Below are 21,393 nucleotides of genomic sequence, written 5' to 3'. Positions count from 1 at the left end.
TAAAAATAATCCCAAAGGCAGCCAGTCTGGGAGACCACAAGTTGAGGAACTTTAACTCTAACATGGACCTGGGGCTGTCCATTGACACCGTCATTCATGATCTTCTGCACGTCTTGGACAAGGGCCTGCCTGAATCGCCCGAGTGCTCACGGTCCTTGTTTCTCCACCAAGGCTGAGGGTTAGAGGAAGTTCAGAAGCTGACTTAGCATACGAAACCCTCACACAACCCAACTTCAGTCTGGACATCCCCACTAATTCCTTGACTCATCTCTTGCGACTCCCCCAGCAGTGGACGCTAACAATGGCCATTCCAAAGCTGCTCCCTTGTCCCTGTGAGAGCCCTGCCCACCCCATCTGACCAGACAAACCCATCACCTGAGGGGTGACTGATCTACCGCCTTCAGGCCTAGACATTCTCACTCGTGCTCATTCCATTTTTTGGCACTGCACCAGCAGTGTCTAGATGCCTCTGGCTGTGACCCATCTCTAAATGCCAGCCCTATGCTTTTATTTTCCTTTTGCAAGTCCTTCAGGCATGCCCAGCTAACAGAGCCTCCAAATGGCCACCCACCACCGGCCCAGGCACCGAGCCTCATCGTCAGGTGAGCGCTGTGAAGGAGCACGGAACTTTACAGCTGTTGAGAACTTACGACTTAAGGAACCATCTGCTTCAGGGTTGGCAAACATCTTCTCTAAGAGTAAATATTTCAGATGCTTTGGGCTACGAGGGCCCTGTTGCAATACTCAACTCTGCCACTGTAACATGAAAGCAACCAGAGATAATACAGACAAAAATGGGTGGGGTTACAGTCCAATCAAACTATCTTTAAAAACAGGCAGCTAGCCCACAGGCAGTAGTCCCCAGCCCCCATTAGGTTCCTGCTGCTGACCTTGTCAAATACTAGTTTCTACTGATTTTAGGCACCATGGTTTCGAGTATGTTAACTCCTTTAAAACTTGGTTACTCATTATATTTAGCAACGCTTTTTATTTTTTTTTGGTGGCCTCGCAGCTTGTGGGATCTTTGTTTCCCCAACAGGGATGGTACCTGCGCCCCTTGCATTGGAAGCACAAAGTTATTATCACTGGACCTGCCAGGGAAGTTCAGCAGCTCATCCTGGACCCAAATATCCCATCACCAGCAGAAAGGCCTGATGGTGAGCTGGTCGTTGGATGCTGAACAATGTGCCACAAAATTTGTTTTACGATGATTTTTTACCCCTGAGTTTTATCCAGTTATCACCAACACGATAATTCAGAGCACTGCTATTTTAACTAGGAGACTGTTTTCTTCCAATAAAACGTTTATTTGGAAACTTGTTAAATGAAAAGGATAGAGCACAGTGACTCTGTGTGACGTGGTGGGCAGGAAAGAAGCCAGATACTCATCACCTTAGCTCCCTTTCCCTGCATCCCTTCCCTGGCAGTACCCTCTAGGGCACCTCTTCAGTTTTCTGAAACAGCAGCCTTCAAACTTCTCCTATCAGTCACTCTTATCAGTATCATGAAACAGGCTCTGAGGTCCCACCGTTCTCCCCACCACATACTCATACTCTGAGGATCAGCAGATATTCCAGGAGCCAATACACATGTAGAATGAAGCGTGTCATTAATGGTAATGGATGTAACTCTGGGATCTAAAATGGTCTTCTTGACAAGTCAGAATCTTTTGGACTGACTTACTGTGCAATCGAGCTAAAATGTCATTTTTTTCTGAACCAGAAGGATCAGCTCTGTCGTTTTCTTATTTGTCTACATTTGCTTTTAAAATGCATTAACTCCAACCCTTGCAAGCCAGTCATTTTTTAAAACCAAACATTATTCAGTTTGGTTAAAAAGAACAAATTTAATCTGCAAATACAGTTAAGTCCCCTACAGGTGAACCTTCAGCTGGTGAGCTTTCAAAGATGCGAACACGCATCTGGTTCCAGCAGGAACCAGAACCTGCGTGAAGCTCCGCCTCCTACTGTTGGCGGCCCTTCAGCTCTGCCATCTCCCTCCTCTGCCTCCTCCAGTCAGTAATTCTTCTTGCCCATTCGCTCGGTGCCAACCCCTGTAAGCCAGCTGCTGTACTATACTACTGTACTTTTCAAGGCACTGCAGTATAAGATTAAAAATATTTCCTCTATTTTCTGTGCTTGTTTGTTTTTATTAGCTATTATTTGTGTGAAAAGTTATTATAAACCTATTGCATCACAGTACTATACAGCTGAATGTGTTAGTTGGGTACCTGTGGTAACTCTGTTGGACTTAACAAACAAATCAGACTTACAAACGCGCTCTTGGAAATGAACTCATTCATATGTAGTAGGGGACCCATACTGGCCACACTGACTCTAATGTGCTACATTAAGTGGGGCGCAAAGGAACTAATGAGGATGCCTCAGTCACCCCAGCCACACCAGGGAACCTTCCCACACCTCTGGGTCATCTTCATGTGCTGTAAACGACATACAACTACCTCACAACCCAAGTGAGTGAAATGCCAGAATCAATCCATATGTCAAGAATTAGAAAATTATTCAAGCTTAGTATCTTTCTTTATATGTCTGATAATAACAACGAAGAGTAGCTCTACTCTACATTTTGGAGGCTACCACTGTGAAATACCATTTGATTTATCGTAAGGGAAAAAAAACCACTCTGATCAGTGGGAAGGCTCGACATTTACTTCTTCCTTAGTTGTACCCTCTGACTGAGGCCCTGAGCCTGCCATCCGGCCAATGATGCAGCAGTAGCATGGAGCACGGCAGACTCTCCTTGTAGCCAAGCCAGGCCCTGTCGTGAGGTTCTTAGATTCAGGGACAGCTAAGGCAAACAGCAATCATCCTATGGTTACCTGCAAGTCATTTTGTGGGTTCCAGTCTGAATCAAATATGATGCAGGTATCGGCAGCTGTGAGATTGATCCCCAGGCCTCCCGCTCGGGTGCACAGAAGAAAGACAAAGCGGTCTGAGTCTGGCTTACAGAACCGGTCGATGGCTGCCTGGCGCAGGTTTCCCCGTACTCGCCCATCAATTCGCTCATAGGTGTATCTGAGGGGACCCAAACGAACGAAAGCCCAGGCGTTAATCATGACTTCAGTGGAGAACAGGCAACAACGCAGGAAGCCGGTGACTATCGGCCTTACACCCCTCACGTCTACATATGGACCCAGTGTCAGCAGTCTAGAAAGAATCCCCCCTCTCTGTATGCAGCAGGGCAGACACCTGAAACCGCGCTGCAAAGTGTACCCCCTCTCAAAACAAACAGAAACCAAACCAAAACAAAAAACCAGCCACAGACTACCGAGGACTAGAGGAGCTGTAAACAAAATATCAATCCCCGCTGCCTGGGCAAATTTACTCTCGGTGTTTCCCAATTTTCTTGTACTGAATCTAATCAAGATCGGGAAAGAAAAATAAAAGCCTCAATCATCTTTTAGTTGAGCATGTAGCATGGAATCAGAGTTCGAATCAGGCTCTATCTGCTTTTGGATGGACTGAGAATGGGAGGAAGACAGTATGGACAGGCTGTCTTGTTACGTCTCCGTTGGTCATTTCTACCCTAACAGTTCCTAAAGGCTCTAGAAGCAGAAAGCAACGCCTCCAAGTTTATAGCTGAAACCAAGGTCTTCTGGGCAGTATGTTGCCAAGCACATAGGGAGAAATCACAAGAAAGGTTTCTGAGCTGAGTCAGGTTGGAAAGAAGCTAGAAGAATTTTTAGAGGAAAATAAAGTGAGGAAATAAAACTGAAAGTTAGTAAGAAGGCACATACCTGCGTGGAAAGTTAAGAAATAAAGGTGGACAGCATTGTGTAGGAGAAGGTAAGAGAGTAATTACTTTGGGAGCCTAGAACCACCTTCAAAAAATCAGAAGGTATGTTTAGGATGGAGATTGTGTAATTAGCACAGAATTAAAACAGTGCCAATCTGGGTAGCTGCTGAGTCTTATCTTTTCTTATCTACCCCTTGACAATGGACAAATTAATATGAGGATGCTACCCTGGGCCCAATTTTCACCAACAAGTAAGAACTGGTTGGTAAAGTATAAGTAATAGGAACCAAGTGAGAAAAGAATCAAGTTACCCTAGACTCCACCATAGCCAAGAACGTGAATCCTGATGAAAATCTCAGTAGCCCAGAATCTGGGAAACTGGATTGCTAAAAATGGAGATTAATGACTGGTAAGAGACTAAGGACAGATCCTCTGGGGTAGACAGCTCTGGGTGGGGGTGGCTCTAGATAACTAAATTTGGCGATATAACCCTGCCTTCTTTGAAAGTTAAAGTGTCAGTCACCCAGTCATGTCTGACTCTGTGACTCCATGGGCTGTAGCCTGCCAGGCTTCTCTGTCCACAGGATTCTCAAGGCAAGAATACTGGAGTGGGTAGCCATTTTTCCTTCTCCAGGGGATCTTCCCAACCCAGCGATGGGACCTGGGTCTCCTGCATTGTAGGTAGAATCTTTACCATCTGAGACACCAGGGAAGAGGAAAATCCACACAAGAAATCACCCAAGGAAATACAGGGAGAGACACCAGACCAACTCAGGCTCAGAAGGGAAATGTACAAGGCAAAGAGCCAAGTCCAGAAACCGCCTTCCCTTCACAAAGCTATAGTGCACCCCCATCTGGAATTACAGGTGCAGAGTTTTCCGTTCTTCTTCTTTTTAAATGCAATTAATTTAAGAATAATACATGAGGCGATAGAAGCAAATAAATAAATAAAACACAGTACAGGATTGTCATGAAGGTAGACTAAGGAGATTCTGTCTTACACTAAAAGCTAATGGTCATAAGTTGAATTCTACAAAACTATGAAGCAATTAGATATATTATCACTGTTATTTACAACAGCCACAGCAACAATATTCACAGCAAGCTCTGAAGTGTCAAGCTCGGTGCCAGGCGCTGTGATACAGGCATTCTATGCATCTTTATATTCACTTCTTGTAATAATCCCATGAGGCAGTTTCCCATTTTACATTTCAGAAAACATCAAAAACAAACAAACAAACAACCCACAAAGACAAAATGACCCTCAAACAAAATAACCTGCTCAGTCACCTAGCTGGTGAGTGAGGTCCGTCGGACTGCGAGTCCACCCTTAGTCAGTTTGCTATGCGGCCTTTGTAACGTACCCTGCATGTCAATGCAGCAGGAAGACTTCCCTAACAACTTAGAAGGGAAAATTAAAGACAAAGAAGCACCTCTGGAAACCAGTTAATTCTAGTAGAAGGTGAGAAGAGACACTACAGACATGAAACTGACTGTGATGAACCGATGCCCTGAGCACCTGCCCTGAGTTACTCCTACGTTTGGCTGCGTGTGTGATGCACCGGGCAGTGGAAGAAGCGCAGTGCGTGGGGTCAGAAGGCAGGGCTGAGACTCCGTTGAACGCGGGCTGCCAGGGCCCCAGCGTCACACGTGCGCACAGTCAGTGCTGCAGGCACAGAGCACTCGATGTTCTTTGACAAGACGCCCCTCAAGCACCAGAGAGGAGCCAGATGCCCGAGGATCTGAGTGAGGCAGGGGACGAGCATCGTATCAAGGAGGCGGAGAAACCAATCAATAGTGATGATATGGTTCGGCAATCACTTAGGGAAAACATTCCCATAAAATTAGGTAGTGTTTTGGCCAGAGATGATAGAACATAGTTTTAGAAATTGTCCAGGATGAGTGGAACATTACTTCTCATTTCTATCACTTACTCAGTTTTGAGGGAGTGTGCTCAAAGAACACAAAACTGCAGTAAAAATCCAGTGATTTGAGAGTTCAATTAAATCGTTCCTCACTCCCCTGACTTCTAAGCCAGATCCTTTGGCTCTTGCCTGTACCCCTGTACGAGTATGGCACAGAATTAAATGGGAACAAAACCAAATTGACAGCTGGCGTGGCGACGAGGCTCAGGAACAAAGAAAATCTCGAGGGCTAGTAAGTCTGAATGAGGAAATTACAGACATCATAAAATTTTCCACACCAAACATCGGTATAGCAGTTAACCCTCTGTGTCAACTGCATTCTGAGCGAAATCCCTAGGAGTTGATGTGGTTCATCAAACGGTAATTCTGAGTCGCTGTCAAACATCAACAAGAAGCAGGTGGCACTCTGGAAAACCTCTGTGTGTTTGGGAGGGAGGGAGGGGGACAAAAACTCGCTTTTGGCACAACAGGAAATGCTGACCTCAGAAGACCCGAAGGGAAATGAACAATCTCGTCTCCCAGCAATAACCCAGCTGGAAAAAATAAAGACTGGGGAAAAAAAAAAAACCACAATACAACCATTCATGATTGCCATAAACATATAACATTCTTACAACTAATCTAAATAAGAAATACATGGGACTTGGCAACATGACACTAGGGGTCATGGTGGTTTGGTCACCAAGTCCCTACAGAGGTCCCAGCACAAGGCTGGTACCTTATAAATATTTACCGAATCAACGGTGTATACAAAAGACCCGAGGGACTGCAGTGAATATCAAGTTCTTCAATGATGCGAAGTTGTCAGTCCCACCCTACAACATGTGTAAGAGCTGATCAAAATCTCAACAAATGGATATAGCTATACATAGATAAATACAGATATGTAAATGTATAATCTTTTTTTGGTAGCGAGGACTGGAGTAGTAAATACATTAAAAAAGAATAAGTCTGAAGTTCATCTGCAATAATATTGAAAATATTAATTTGCAAATAATATTGCAAAGCAATAGAAATACTGATCAAAAGAATAGAAAGGTTACATATTACACCCAATATATATAATATCTCATTATGTTTTATGGATAGTGTCTTATATAAATGGGGAAAAGATGAACTACTTAATAAACAGAAAATCAGACATATTTGGAAATAAATTAAATTAGACCCCCCCATTAATGTCATTTACCAAAACTATAGAAGGACTGAAGACTGAAATGTAAAAAAAAAATAAACCAAAGAAATCCAATTAAAGATTCTGAATTAACATACACATTTAACTCTTGTATCTCCTCAAATGTTTAAAATGATAAATAAAGGGATTTTTTTTAATGCATAATAATACTCTCCCCCAAATAAACCTACAAATAGAACACAAGAAGCTATAATAAAATTCTGGAAGTTGGAAAATAAATCATGTGACACCTGATTCAAAGAAATCCCAGGTGAGAAATAGCCTAATTCAACATGGCAGAATATCCAAAGGGATCAGGCACTGGTGGCACTAGGTGCCCCTCAAAGTGGGGATACAAAGAGTCTAAACATAAGAGAACTAACTAGTTGAATATCTGCTGAAGTATCTACTAGCCTATAGATCACCCACCTCAGCCTTGAGAGTGAAAAAAGACCTGTAGCTTTCTCTACCTAGGAAATACCACACAGTAAAAGGCAGAGGTGTTATACTAAAAAAGGGAAGAAGGAAAGAAAGAGATACTGAGACTTGCCTACCTCTCTCCACCCCTTCCCCACAAGTCAGCTCCAAGTCCAATTAAGTCCCCACCCTTTGGGCAGGAGAGAGGAAGAAAAGCAATCCAAAGCACTGACCCTGGAGGCTCCTCCATGAAATGGCCCAGCTAGATGGACAGTGTTCACAGATAGAGAGGAAGGGAGCCAACACGCTGGCCCACATGCCCCGAGCTTCTCATCTCCGGATGGTGCCTACCATCTGGCAGCCAAACCAGACATCTGAGGAAAGCCTCTGACCTGAAACTCGAAGGCTTTGCTTCTGGTGTGGAGGGGCAAGGTCCTAACACACTAACCCTCCAGTAAATAACCGCCAAGACCCTGGCCAAATACAGAAACAAACAAGTGAGCAGAAAAACCTACCTGAGAGTTAAGGAAAGCAAGCAGATTTGGGGAAACAACAGGAATCTGTGGTTTTGGCCATGGGGGGAAGCAGGAGTTATGGCAAACGTGCAGGACAGCTACACATCTTGATGAGAAGCCACTGTCTTTCTGGCCAGAGGCACCAAGGACAGCAGTCTGGGGCAGCTAGGACCACCAGAGAGTGAGAGGGGATCTCCAGAAGGGACGGAGATGGTGAACCCCAAACTCTGGGTATAATGGCACCCCACTCCAGTACTCTTGCCTGGAAAATCCCATGCGCAGAGGAGCTGCAGTCCTACCTACCAGGCTGCAGTCCATGGGGTCGCTAAGAGTCGGACCCAGCTGAGCGACTTCACTTTCACTTTTCACTTTCATGCACTGGAGAAGGAAATGGCAACCCACTCCAGTGTTCTTGCCCGAAGAATCCCAGGGATGGGGGAGCCTGGTGGGGTTGGACAGAGTTGGACACGACTGAAGCGACTTAGCAGCAATAGCAGCAAGGGTCTGGCTGACCTCTGAGGTACACACACTTGGGGCAAGCTAAAGCAGTCTGAGCTGAGACTAGACCTGCCAGATGCCAAAAGCCTTTGCACTTTGAGACTCACCTCCTTAACTGCCCCCAAATAGAAACCATCAACACCTCACAGCAATGTAACAAAATCCTATATCTCCATAACAAAAATGTTCACAATGTCCAGGGGAAATGTAACCCGTTCTCAAAGGAACAGACAACAGATGTCAAATCTGAGATGTTCTGATGCTCAGACAAGAACTTTAAAAGCAGCTCTTACAATCCTGTTCAGTGAAGTAAAGACATGTACATGATGAGTGGAAAGATAGGAAATAAGAGCAGAGGAACCACACATCACACTAAGAAACAAATGGAAATCTCAGAACTAAAATACAGTCTCTAATATAACAAAACCAATGGCATAATAAGTGTGATGCAAAAGACAGACAAAAAGAGTCAGTGAACTTGAAGACAGATAATTCAAAACAAAAGGAGAGAGAAAAAGGACTAGAAAAAGAATAATAATAAAAAAGAAAGTACAGAGCCTAGGGACTCAAATATAGAGGTAATTGGAATCTCACAGAGAAACATAAAAGTAGGGCAAAAGTAAAAAAAAAAAAAAGAAATCAAAGAAATACTGACCAAAGTTTCCTAAATTTGGTGAAAGATCTGCTTATGGATTTAAGGAGGTCAGTGAACTCTGCACAGGATGAAATCCACATATTATAGTCAAGCTGCCACAAACTGAAAATTAAAAAGAAAATCTTAGTAGAGTAAAAAAACACATTATATACAGGGGAACAGCTACTTAAATGACTGCAAAACTTCTCATCAGAAACCATGGGGGTGAGAACATAGTGGAACAGTACTTCAAAGTGCTGAAAAGAGGGAGGCAAAAAAAAAAAAAAGGCCAATCCAGAATTCTAATATGAAAGACAGAGACATCAACAAACAAAAAGAAAAAAATTTGACTTGAGGAAACAGACACTGTAGGAAGAATGAAAAAATAAAAATCTTTATCATCATTCATCTCAAAAGGACAAGACACTGAGCCTGTGCAATAACCAGCTGAGTGCTATAAAAACTGAAAAATTACAGAAGAAAACTCAGAAATTAAAGGTGTTCTACCAGAGGGAGATGGTGAAGGACAGGCAAGTCTGGCGTGCTGCAGTCCATGGGGTCACAAAGAGTCAGATGCGCCTGAGTGACCAAACAACAAAACCAGAGGTACAGCAAAACAGAGGTAGAACAAGAAACAGAGGTACATAAAATGAGATGGAAAAGTAGAGAAAACAGAAAATTAGGTGATCAGAAGGTCTGACATATAAATAACAAAAGTTCCACAGATTGAAAGCAGGCCAGAAAGAAATAATGAAAGATAAAATACAAGAAAACACCCCCTAGAACTGACAGAGTATAATTTGCCATGGAAAGACCTACAATACATCCAGTTCAACAGATGCCATACAAAACCCAGTTCACTGTCAAATGTCATAGTACTGGGACAGAGGACAGATCAAAGCTTCTGAACAGAAAGATCATGTCACATACACAGACCAGGAACCAGAAAGGCTTTGAACTTCTAGACAATCCTGGAAACTAGAAGACGATGGACTAACAACACCTTCAAAACTCTGTGGGAAAATTATTTCTAATCTACTATCTCAAACTCAGCCCAACGATTGCTCAATGGTGGGAGTAAACATTCTGACCAAGTCTCAAAACCCACGTATCATTCACCCCTTCACAGAAACTCTCAGAAGAGGTACACAGGGTCCACCAGCAAGACTAGATTCAAGAGGAAAGGAAAAGAAAGCTGTCAGAGTGCTGAAGGAAGGGAGATCACAGATGGTGACTGAGCACCAGGCAGGAGGGGTCGCTGGGCAGAGAGGAAGAGACCAAAGGTCCCGGGAGAGATGGCTCAGACGTGAAGCTGATGTGGCTGCACATAACAAAGGGAGATTCAGATGGCCACAGTAAATTTTGGAGCTGAATTATAATGCGTATATTTAAAATTTCACACTGAATAAAAAAAAAATTTATAGCTTCAGGAAAGATAAAAATCATGCAGGAAAGAAACAGTAAACAGCATACTACGTGGCTGAGCTGTAACGCATTATTTACATAAGTCGCAACAAACACTAAATATTAATTCAACCCAAAGTATTGCATGGCAGGTTGGGAAGACAGGAGTACAGGAGGCACAGAGGTGGTAACTATGAGGGGCAGTGAAAGAAAGGAAATATTCATCTTCCATAATGAGAACAGATAATATTTAAAACTGAAAAAAAAAAAAAAGAAATTACAACTACTAACATTCTTTAAAGCTACAGTATATATACCAAAAGAAAGCGCATAAGGAGTTTAAAAGCTTCAGGTGGGGGGAAGCTGGGGTATGTGGTACTCTCAGGAAATGCTATTTTTCATAGGTCTAAAAGAATAATTTGCCTTGTCAAATTATGTGCATGTATAACTTTGATGAAAACAAAAAACTAAATTAAGAAGAGAAAAGTAATGGTGATATTAAGGCCAGAAGTCCCTGCTGGGTACAGAGCTGAGATGAAAAAACCACTTAAGAATGAAAAGAAAAAAGCCATAAAAAAATGAAAAGAAAAAAACTTCAGACTATTTATATGATACAGTTGAGCAGTGGGGGAAGTCTTTTTAAGCATGTTAATTTAAGCATAAATAAGCACTTAAGTTTATTTAAAGCAGTTTTAAGACTGGGAGATTTATTATGAAATTTAAAACTTCTAAGAATAAAATAAGTAAACAAAAACCCACAGCCATAAAGAAAAAGTCAAAAGCAACACTGGGGAAGCATTTGCACCATATTCTTAAAAGCAATTTTTATAAATTAATTAATAAACAAAAAGGCAAAGAGTAACAGAAAATGGGAGAGCATAAGCAATGCACAGAAAAGAAATATAAACAGCTAATAAACATAAAATATATTCACTCTCATTCATAATAATAAGTATAAATTAAAACAAGAGACCATAATTTTGGCTTATTGAATTAGCAGAGACTAAAAGGCAAAAACAGGATTGATCAGAGTATGAGGAAAAAAAGAGCATTCTCATACACCATGAAAAGGGAGATAAAAGTGTCTTTCCAGAGGGTGTTTTGGAAATATGTATTAAATGTTTTTAAAAATGTACATCAGAATGTATCCCAAGGAAATAACTGGCAACATTCACAGTGACCACTAAATGATATTTAGAGTTCCTAAAAATGTTGAAAAACTGGAAACAACCTAAATAAGAGACTATCATTCAAATCATCAAAACTATGTTGTAGAAAAATAAAGCAAAAAACTCCATAATATATCAAACAAAAAGGTGAGTTACAATGCAGAATGTAGCATATGACCCCAATTCAAGCAAATCAACAACAAAACTAAATATATGTAGGCACAAAGAAAAGAGACTAAGAAGATAAATGCCCAAGTATGAATGGAGTTTCGAGCTGGTGGTGGTATTAAAAAGTGTCGCTGTTTTCAAGAGCAACTATAATACTTAGGTAGTTTTAAAACAAAATGAGCAATATGTGATAAAGGAGCTAAATAAAGACATTCGTACTTAGCAAAAGTCTGTTACTCATTTGGGTGGGGGGTGGATCTCCTTAAAAAATCTTCAAACTAGTAGTTGTATATATTTTGAAAAGATAACTATATAAGAAGCAAGTATTCTGGCAATTCATCTAGAGTGAATTATTAAATACAAAACTGCTTTCTAGTTTTGATATATTCCTCAAAGAAAAAAAAAATAATGCAAGTCTCAAGAATTCTTTACCTAAATTAGATCTCCACTACAGGAGTCTGAGAAATTCTTTTAGTGCCTAATCTGATTTCAGAGAATTATTTATGTAATGTTAAATGCGAGCATAACCCATAGTTAAGTTGGTCGTTTCCTTTAATACTTTTTCTATAAATTCTCCTATGTTATAAGGAGAAACAGAATCTTCCAAGATCAGAACATGTAATACAACTGGGATTTGCCATGATGACTATATAAAAACAAAGAGGTACTCTACACCTACCAATGCCTTGGCTAACAGTTTCTAAGATCTTGAGAAGTCTTTTAACATTAAGAATAAATTTTAAAAATGCATTTGTCATCTTCAGATCATTGGTGGATCCCAATGGCTGGAAATGGACTGATATGGTATAATGTAACAAATGTAGTACCCTCACAGAGCCCAAGCAACCCACATGATACCCCAGGCTTTTCACCTGCATGAGTAATGGAACCTAGGTTCAAGGAATTAGAGGAATATAAACAAGAAAATAAACTGGGATGCCATAGTTAGTGTATCATAAAACCTTAGAGGGTTGGCTGAGGAAAAACATAAAGCATCCCCAAGTTCAACTGTCAGCTGGAGCTCTTTTAGCAACTTGATATAGTGATGCTTTCCAGGGTTTATTTTTCTCATCACGGGGCGGGAAGCGGGTTGGAGGGGGGAAGTAAATACATTATTTTCTTAACCTTCTGTAACGCTATTTAAACTCTGTTTCTTAAAAGAATATAAATAAATATGCAAAATTTATTTTTTAAGCAAAGCAAGGGCTCCTATCATAGGAAATTCTCTCTCAAGACACTTAAACCTGGCCATAAGATTCAACTCTGAATTTCAGCCAATCTTTTAAGAGAAGATTCCTTTTCTCTATTTTCTAATGCTTTTTTGTTGTTAAAACTTAATTTTTGAATGAATCAAAAAGGCAACAAAGAAAAGGAACTGCCTGCAGCACCTGATGCCCAGCTTTGACACAAGGCTCACCTTCTCTGGATGAGATAATCTTCCAGGATGTCGAGACAGCGCACCATCTGCGAGAAGATGAGCACTTTGTGGCCGCCAGCGATCAGCTTAGGGAGCAGTTTATCAATCAGCACCAGCTTCCCTGCGGCCTGGATCATGGCCTGCAGCTGAAAGTCCGGGGCATCGGGGCTGTGGGTTTTCCGGAAGTCCTCCAGAATTTTCTCCTCTGCCCCTGGAAAAGGATGCAATGAAAGTATTCTTTGAACAATCTGTATGGGCAAGTGACTTTCTGTTTGACAGAGCCTAGAAGAAATGGAATGAACTCTTAGGTCCCAAACCACAGCCCGGTGCGGCAGTGCAGCGTGTGTACCCCTGATCCATGCCCTCAACCATGGGCTCTACAGTAGGGGCACGACTGTCCTGCAGAGGACACAGGTGACTTGCTCTCCTGGGAGTCTGACCAGGTAGAGAAAGGATCTGAAATACCAAGCTGACTCAAGCAAGTAAATAAACCTTCACAGAAAGTTGACAAAAAGGAACTTCCCCGGTGGTCCAGTGGTTGAGAATCCACCTTCCAGTGCAGGGGATGTGGGTTTGATCCCTGACCCTACATGTTGTTGGGCAACTAAGCTTGACCACCCCAACTAGACAGGCCCACGTGCTGCAACTACCAAGCCCATGCCCCACAGAAAGAGAAGCCCTCGAGTACCCCAACTAGACGGGCCCACGTGCTGCAACTACCGAGCCCACGCCCCACAGTAAGAGAAGCCCCCGAGTACCCCAACTAGACGGGCCCATGTGCTGCAACTACCGAGCCCATGCCCCACAGTAAGAGAAACCCCCGAGTACCCCAACTAGATAAAGTATGTGTGCTGCAATGAAGACTCAGCACAGCCTAAATAAACAAAGAAAAATTTTAAAAGCAGACAAAAAGACATACCTCTTGGACATAAACACTAGCAAGCCATTTTGGATTTAAAATTTCATCAAAAAGATTTAAAAAAAAAAAGCTTCCAACATGTTCTCTATCCAGTACAGTTAATTGTTAATTTATCTGCAGAGAGTTTTAATCTCACTGTACCATGATCGCTTTTTCAACGAAGTAAGACATCTCCCTGCTCCCAAGTGAGAAGTGTGGGCCAGACTGCAGGCCCACAAAGGACAGCAGGCAAACTCATCATCTGTCTTCTGATGGGCAGAGAACTGGTTCACAACGGGGCTCTGTGTACTCACTGGCCAGATCACTGACACAGAACCACTGACCTCTTTGAACCTCAGTTTAATGCTTGGTAAGAAGGTCAGAATTCACACCCGAGTGTCTCATGGGGACTCGATACGTCAGATGGACAGGCCTCCCCGTGCCCGCTCACCGCTGATCAGGTAGGGATGGTTGCAGCACTTCCTCAGCTCCATCATGGTGTTGATGAGGTTGGGCATGTTGTGCTGGTTGGCCCCCTTGCTCAGGAAGGAAAAGTTCTTCTCCAGGATGGCACGGTAGTACTTTTTCTGGATATTGGTCAGCTCTACTTCGATGATTGTCTCTTGCTTGGGAGCGAGGTTCTTTTCCACGTCATCTTTTAGCCGCCGAAGCATCATCGGTTTGAGGATAGACTGCAGTTTCTTCACCTGGCCAGGGAAACGAGACCTGTTTACCCGCCCAGATCCCCATTCAGTAATGGTTACTGGGGTGATTCCAACCTTTGCTACAGTCTCTTGAGCATCTAATCACAGAACTGCGGCAGCTGACTAAATGTAAGGTCAAGCCTGATGCCTGAACAGGAGGAGCTTACAGGAGGACTGAAAGGAAAAAAGGGATCTGGTTTTGATTCACAAGCAATTACTGAGAACTCATGTGGGAACCTTATATAAAGGGAGAAAGATGCAAAAGACAGGACCTCTTCTCCAGGATGGAGAAAACAAACCTCTCTCTCTGACATGCACTTGTATGGAGCAATTGCCTGAGGAATGTTTTCAGCCATGTTAGGAGGCACAAGTGATATATTACAAGGGGAAGATGTATATGCTGAAAGAACAGAGTAAGCAGCAGAGGGAATCTGCGGGGTGGGCCAAATGGATGAAGGTGGTCAAAAGGTACACACTGCCAGTTATAAAATGAGTAAGTCCCGGGGATGTAATAGACAGCACAGTGACTACAGTTAGTAATACCATATTGTATATTTGAAAGTTGCTAAGAGTAAATCTTAAGACTTCTCATCACTAGAATAAAATTTACATATGTATGGGGAGGCAACTAGATTTACTGGTGTAATCACTTTACTATATACTACTATATCACTTTACTACACTACATATATTGAATTGTTACAAAACACATCCGAATACAGTGTTAACATAGTGCAGTACGTCATTTATATCTCAGTTAAAAAAAAAAGGCAGAGGCAATCTGGAAATGGATTCCTCTCACATTTAAATAAAAGCAGCCAACAAGTTTGGGGGTAGTGACATACACCGGGAAGGCGGTAAGGTGACGCCTCCCACTCCATCAGGCGAGCTGTCATCGCAGGGGCACTTTGAGCCCGACGGTCTTCTTTGCTATGATTTGTGTGTTCCTGCCGTAACAGGCCAGGCCTGGACAGCAGGTCTCCATGCACGTGACTGCGCTGGCAAGTGCCCTCTCCCAAGAAGAGGGCAGAGACGGGATTCAAAGTCAAGGTACCTGAGTTCACCCTGAGCCAAAACCTGAGACCAGTGAGATTAATGCTGGTGGGAAAGTAAGAGGCAAGTGCGAAAGATCAGGTTATAAAGAGCTGTTCAAAAATTTCAAAAGGGTAGATTCTGCACAAATAAGCTGTGGGTTGTGCCAATGCTTCCTGCTGAAATAAAGTGATTTCTAGAGAGTTTGATTTAAAGGAGTTACTTGAGCAGGTTTTAAACAACATGGAATAGGCTTTACTTTGTAACCTGATGCTTTCTAAAACTTCTATTTACTGGGATTTAAAATATATAGACATTTGGGGCCATTTTTGTGGCTTTTCCCTAACAAACCCCAATCTTCAATCTAATCCATTTAATGAACGCTTTATTTTAGCAACCACGGAACTTAGGTATGTAATCCCCCACAGGGATAAGGAATTACTACGTAAGAACCCAAAGGGGAAAGACACAGCTAGGGACTTGTTAAAAGACAGGGACAAATGCCAAGTCTGCCACATGCTGGGTTCAGCATTCGCCCTTCACCTGGTTCGTACCTTGAATCATTTAGAGTATACTATATGCCAGACACTGTGCTGGTCAATACAACAAACACAACTTGGGAGATGTGGGCCTTGTCCTCAAGGAGGTCATTGTCTAGGAAGAAGAGAAAACGCATACCACAAAATAAGTGCAATGGGAGAAGAGGAAGCATTTCTAATGGTCCAAAAATGGAGAGAGGGCTGGAGTTGGCTTTGCAAAGATCAATAGATACTGCAAACGTCAAGAAGGGGAATGAAGTTTGATTACTCACTGCTCTCAAAGTCTGACTCGTCGCTGAAGTAGAAACAAACAGATTGGAACCACAGCATGTACTCTCGACATCTGTTAGTGAAATTCCCAAACTTTCTCCATTTCCAAATTCTCTGCCCCAACCCACTCTCACGCCACTGCTAGATTAATTTAGCAGAACTAATTGTGTCGTTGCCACGATCAAAGCCTTGTGTTGCTTCTCTAATGCCCACCAAATCCTTCAACCTGTCTTTCAAGATGTTCCCACAATACAGTGCTGAACTCCTCCGGCTTCATACTCCACAGTTCATCCCCAGCTCAGCCAGATGATCCCCTACCACTGAATAAATTCCATGGCTGCTGCTGATTGCTTTTTTTTTTCCCATGCAAAGTAGTCATTATCATCTCTATCTCTGCCTAATGAAAACTTACCCACCCTTTAAAGTTTATTCTCAAATTGTACTCTCTCCATGCAGTTGTTCCAAAGTCCTAAACAGATGTGACCTTTCTCGCCTTTTAAGTCCTCGGCTCTCTTCGTTGTTCCTCTTGTGACCCTTACACCTGTCTGCCTTATTTCTATAATGTTCAGTCGAGATTTCTACCCACCATAGATAGATATTTATTAATGTTGGTTTGTTTAGAAACAGCTTTGAGTCCAATAAGCTAGACTCAGGACCACATCTTTGAAAACAGGAAATTGAGTTGATCTGGACAAAACTGGACTGACCAACTACTCTAATGTACACCTGCCTTCTGTTCCTCACTATCTGTGTATTTGGTTGTACTCAAGAAAATGAGCCTGGAAACATGTTGCAGGTGGTGGAGGAGGAAGGGCGAAGGATGAAGGAAGCAGAGGAGGAGGGAAGCATGGCCCTGAGGGCAGACGATGAACAAAATCACTAAAGTTATTTATACATGAGATTAGTGAAAGCAAGAGGCTGGAGATTGGGTATTTTGGATGCTGATTCATTTGTTTGGATAGAAACTGCTAATGATCAGTTGATCTTCCTCCACATAAATTAAATAAAGGAGGTGGTGCTCATTTTACCAGGGGTGTGAGAACTGGCTAACTCCTGTCCCCATGGTGACTTTATTTTTCCCTTGATGGTGAAGGTAGCAATCACCTTGACTCCTCCAATCCTTCAGGCCCCTATTTACCTGCTCCTCTGTCTTCAGATCTCCAAACTCCTCCAAGAAAGCAGTCTCTGAAGGGAACTGTGATGGCTCCAGGAAGTTGAGCAGACTGAAGAGCTCCTCCACCGAGTTCTGCAAGGGCGTCCCCGTGAGCAGCACCTTATGCTCCTGCACAGATTCACAGCACGGGGAACAGGTCTGAGCCGCCAAGACAGCAGGTTTGGGTGGGAAAGTGACGCCAGGGCCTCTTGGGCTCAATTTGGGGGCAAGTTTGTTTTTGCTTTTATGACAACATCGAGTGATAACATCAACAAACAGATCAACCTTCCTTTCACATCCCTGAGTCCAGCAGCAATTCCATGTTAGTTAAAGCACCCATTCATTCATTCACATTCTGGAGGGCCTGCTAGCCACAGACTGGGCACTGCGCCAAGGCAGTAATGTTCAAGGCTATCATCTTTGGTACTAGATCATTCAGGGACCTGGAAACAAGCCAAAACAACACATTTCCTGGTCACAAATGTCATGGTACTTAAGATGCCCCTGGGTCCCTCTGGGAGTCAGTCTATGGAAAAGGTCAAATTGCTGACCCAGTTTATAACAACAACAACAAAAATTTGATTCCTGCACCATCGGAGGTACAAAGGGTAAGAAGAAAATCTAGGGTAAACAGATTGCGCACAAGCAAGCTGCATGCAGATGGCTAAAGAACGCTTCCTCCACCGTGAACAGGAGGGGCCTGTGTTTACAGAAAGAGCTCGCCAACTCTCACCAGGGCCATGAGCTTCAGGCCCTCCAGAAGCTTGCAGTTCCTGTTCTTCAACCTGTGGGCTTCATCGATGATCACACAGCTCCAGTGAATCTTCTTCAGCTCTGGGCAGTCTGCCAGGATCATCTCAAATGTTGTAATGACAACATGGAACTTGAAGACACCTGAGAGGGGGTTTCCCTGAGGATGACACAAGCAAAGGCAGAGCTTTACACGTGGCTGGAGAATGCAGCTACTGGGTTACAAGCTGGATTGGAGAAGGTGGCAAGATAGATGGTTGGACCTAGGTGAGAGGCCAATAAGCACAATCTTCCTCTTTGAGAAGAGAAAGAATAGGAGAATCAAACCAGCTGTTTAGACAAGAGAGAGATCCTGTTAATTCAAAGAAACAAAAATCAAGATTGCATGTACCCCCACAAAAGCGAAATAAGAGTATGGAAGGCCAAGCAAGGAAGCTTTTTGTTCATTACTTGCCATGATAGGGAAAGCTGATGGGTGTTGATCCACATGTTCCTAGCCAGCTGGTGGTCTAAACCACGCAGAGCTTGAATGCCCAAAGAAAGCCCTCTTTGCTAGTTTTCAGGTAGAATGAGTTCCGCCTTGTACCTTGGGTTCTAGGACGGATTCAGCGTCATGGGCCTGATTCACCAGGGACAAGCGCCACCAGGCAGGACGTGCTTCTGTCTTTCCGTTTGTCTTACTGCTACCATCACACTTAAAAAGCAGAGCTGCGTCACATTAGAGCACATCTTAAATCTCTCCCGGGTGTCTCCTGCTGCCTGTGAAAACTATGGTCTGAGCCCTGCCTCTCCTGTGACTGCATTCATTTAATATTTACCTTCTTTATGAAAACCAATGCTCAGGACAAGCCTATAAGGATACTGAGCAAAGTGCTTATACTTAAAATCTTCTTACAAAATCCTGCTGTGCTTTAAACTATTTGTTTTCTCTTTATCCTTTAACCTCAAATCCGTTAACCTCCTCTCTCTCCAAACTCGTTGGCTGAGGATCCTTCCTTTGTTCACAAATCCCTCTGCTCACTTTCTTCACTGAGCACATCACAATTCAGATAAAATTTTCTGCATGTAAAAGCAACTTCCTAAGCCAACCAAGAAACTTTCGGGGTCCTAAAAAGAGCCTCTGGTGCATGTTGGAGTGGCAAGTGTGCCCTACAGTTCTGTGTTTTATCACGATGAAGTTACAGGGAGGAGTGAGATGTCTGCCTCAATAAGAACGTGACTCTACAGAGTAAGTCAACAGTAATTCCATGCAGGGCACTGAACTCTGGAAGACAAGGGGTAGAGAGGCTGTTGTGCACCACGATGGCAAGCTGTCCTGGATCCCTGCGACGGGTGGAGGGCTCACCTGTGCGTCTCTGTACACCATCTCGTACTGCTGGATCATCTGCCTGCTGATCTGGCTGCCGTGGTACACGATGGCATTCATCTCTGTCCACGTTCGGAACTCCCGCTCCCAGTTGGTGATGGTGGAGAGTGGGGCGATGATGAGGAAAGGGCCGTGGATGCCCCTGAGGAATATTTCTGAAAGGAACGTGATGGACTGGATGGTTTTCCCTAGGCCCATCTCATCGGCCAAAATGCAGTTTTTTCTGCAGAGTAAGAAACAGACCGTTCATCGTCAACATGGGAAAGAGGCGGAGGTTGGTTACAATGAAAAAGATACTACAGAAGCGTACCTTGACCTGTAAGGTCATCGGTGGAGGTTTTATCAGCATTTTCCAGAGATGCAACTGAGGCAAGTTTCCATTACCGTTATTTACACCCTGCCTACTTCCAGAAAGGAACTATTGCAACTTGTGAGAAAATACATGAGATGCATCCATTCAAAAGCGAACTACAGATACTAAAAATTAAAATAATAGTGCGGCAAGGAGAAAATAAAATGCCTCAAACCTACACCAGTTCTCTACCTGACAAACTTCATGGAAGCAAAGGCAAAAACAGAAAGACAAGTTACACGATTCTCATTGTCTATCACCTGTGTTATCAAAGGACAGACTTTCAACCCCTATCCTAACTTCTGTGTCAGAGTGAAAACGCTGGTCTCTTGTGGTGACCCAGAATCACGGACTGCACACAGTGGTCATCTCTGAAGGTGTGGCCCCTGTCCAGTCTCATCACTGTGCAGGTGGGCAACCCCAGACCTGCTGTGTTTCAGCGAGCTACACCCTGAGTCCCACTGTAAGTGACGGAGACAAGGCTGGAACACAGGTCTCCAGAGTGCCAGCTTGGTATGTGTTCCACGCCATGTGGTCTTTAAAATCAATGCTGGGGGGCACCCTAGAATGTTAATAACATCTTAAAAGATGTTAACCCATCTTTCTCAGATGTCATCTGCTTCATCTAGATTCTGACAGGGACTGAAGCACAGGGTTGAAAACGATAAGTCGAGGCCATCCACGGCTCACAAACAGATAGTGGAGCTGGGACTAGAATGCAGATTCATTCTCCTTTAGAGTCAATTTGTGTTAAAGACTCGGGAGATAAAAACACAGTTTTAAAGGATCTTTGGGGTTTTGTTTCACTTAGGTTGAACCCAACCTTCTGGTTAGACTGACAAAGGAAAAAAAAGAACAATGTTGATGACATCTAAAGATCATTACTCTCTGGTCAGAGAAACCAAACCAAACCAAATCTGACATGAAAAACAGAAGTCCTGGTACGCCTGATGCACAGAGATCAGCCACTAAACTGAGGGCTCCATTGCTCCCCCACCACTCTGCTGCTGCCCCTCCATGCAGGCTAAGCCCACCATCTCCCTCCTGGCACAAGCGTTTGGTAGAAAGATCAGCCCTGAAGACAGGACTGCTTCTGGTTCCACACCTGTTATACCAGTTAAAAAGAAGCCAGTTCATCCCCTCCAGCTGGTACTCCCGGAGCTGGTTACTGTTCTTATACTCTCGCGACTTCTCAAGTTTCTGCCAGGAGTCTGAAGCGGGTCGCTCCTAGGGGAGGGAGGGCAGAGAACAC

General features: G+C 43.3%; 1 protein-coding gene across 11 annotated transcripts in view; it reads right to left on the bottom strand.

Moving 5' to 3' along the window:
• The window catches only part of CHD6 (chromodomain helicase DNA binding protein 6), a 201,717-nt gene that overhangs the window by 63,842 nt on the left and 116,482 nt on the right, over nucleotides 1–21,393 (bottom strand). For 10 of the 11 annotated variants that reach the window (XM_044927646.2, XM_025263458.3, XM_044927647.2 and 7 more), the window contains 7 exons: nucleotides 21,247–21,368; nucleotides 19,769–20,012; nucleotides 18,407–18,583; nucleotides 17,659–17,802; nucleotides 14,427–14,682; nucleotides 13,078–13,288; nucleotides 2,840–3,035 (listed from right to left, as the gene is read on the bottom strand). In XM_044927646.2, coding sequence (XP_044783581.2) covers nucleotides 2,840–3,035; nucleotides 13,078–13,288; nucleotides 14,427–14,682; nucleotides 17,659–17,802; nucleotides 18,407–18,583; nucleotides 19,769–20,012; nucleotides 21,247–21,368 — 1,350 coding nt within the window. Of the gene's footprint in view, nucleotides 1–2,839; nucleotides 3,036–13,077; nucleotides 13,289–14,426; nucleotides 14,683–17,658; nucleotides 17,803–18,406; nucleotides 18,584–19,768; nucleotides 20,013–20,099; nucleotides 21,227–21,246; nucleotides 21,369–21,393 lie in introns of those variants that run through there. The other variant, XM_025263459.3, reaches the window with a different exon arrangement.

Source organism: Bubalus bubalis, chromosome 14 (genome assembly GCF_019923935.1).
Source record: "Bubalus bubalis isolate 160015118507 breed Murrah chromosome 14, NDDB_SH_1, whole genome shotgun sequence".
NCBI lineage: Eukaryota > Metazoa > Chordata > Mammalia > Artiodactyla > Bovidae > Bubalus > Bubalus bubalis.
Note: the sequence above shows the minus strand (reverse complement) of the source record. Positions and strands in the feature narration are given on the sequence as shown.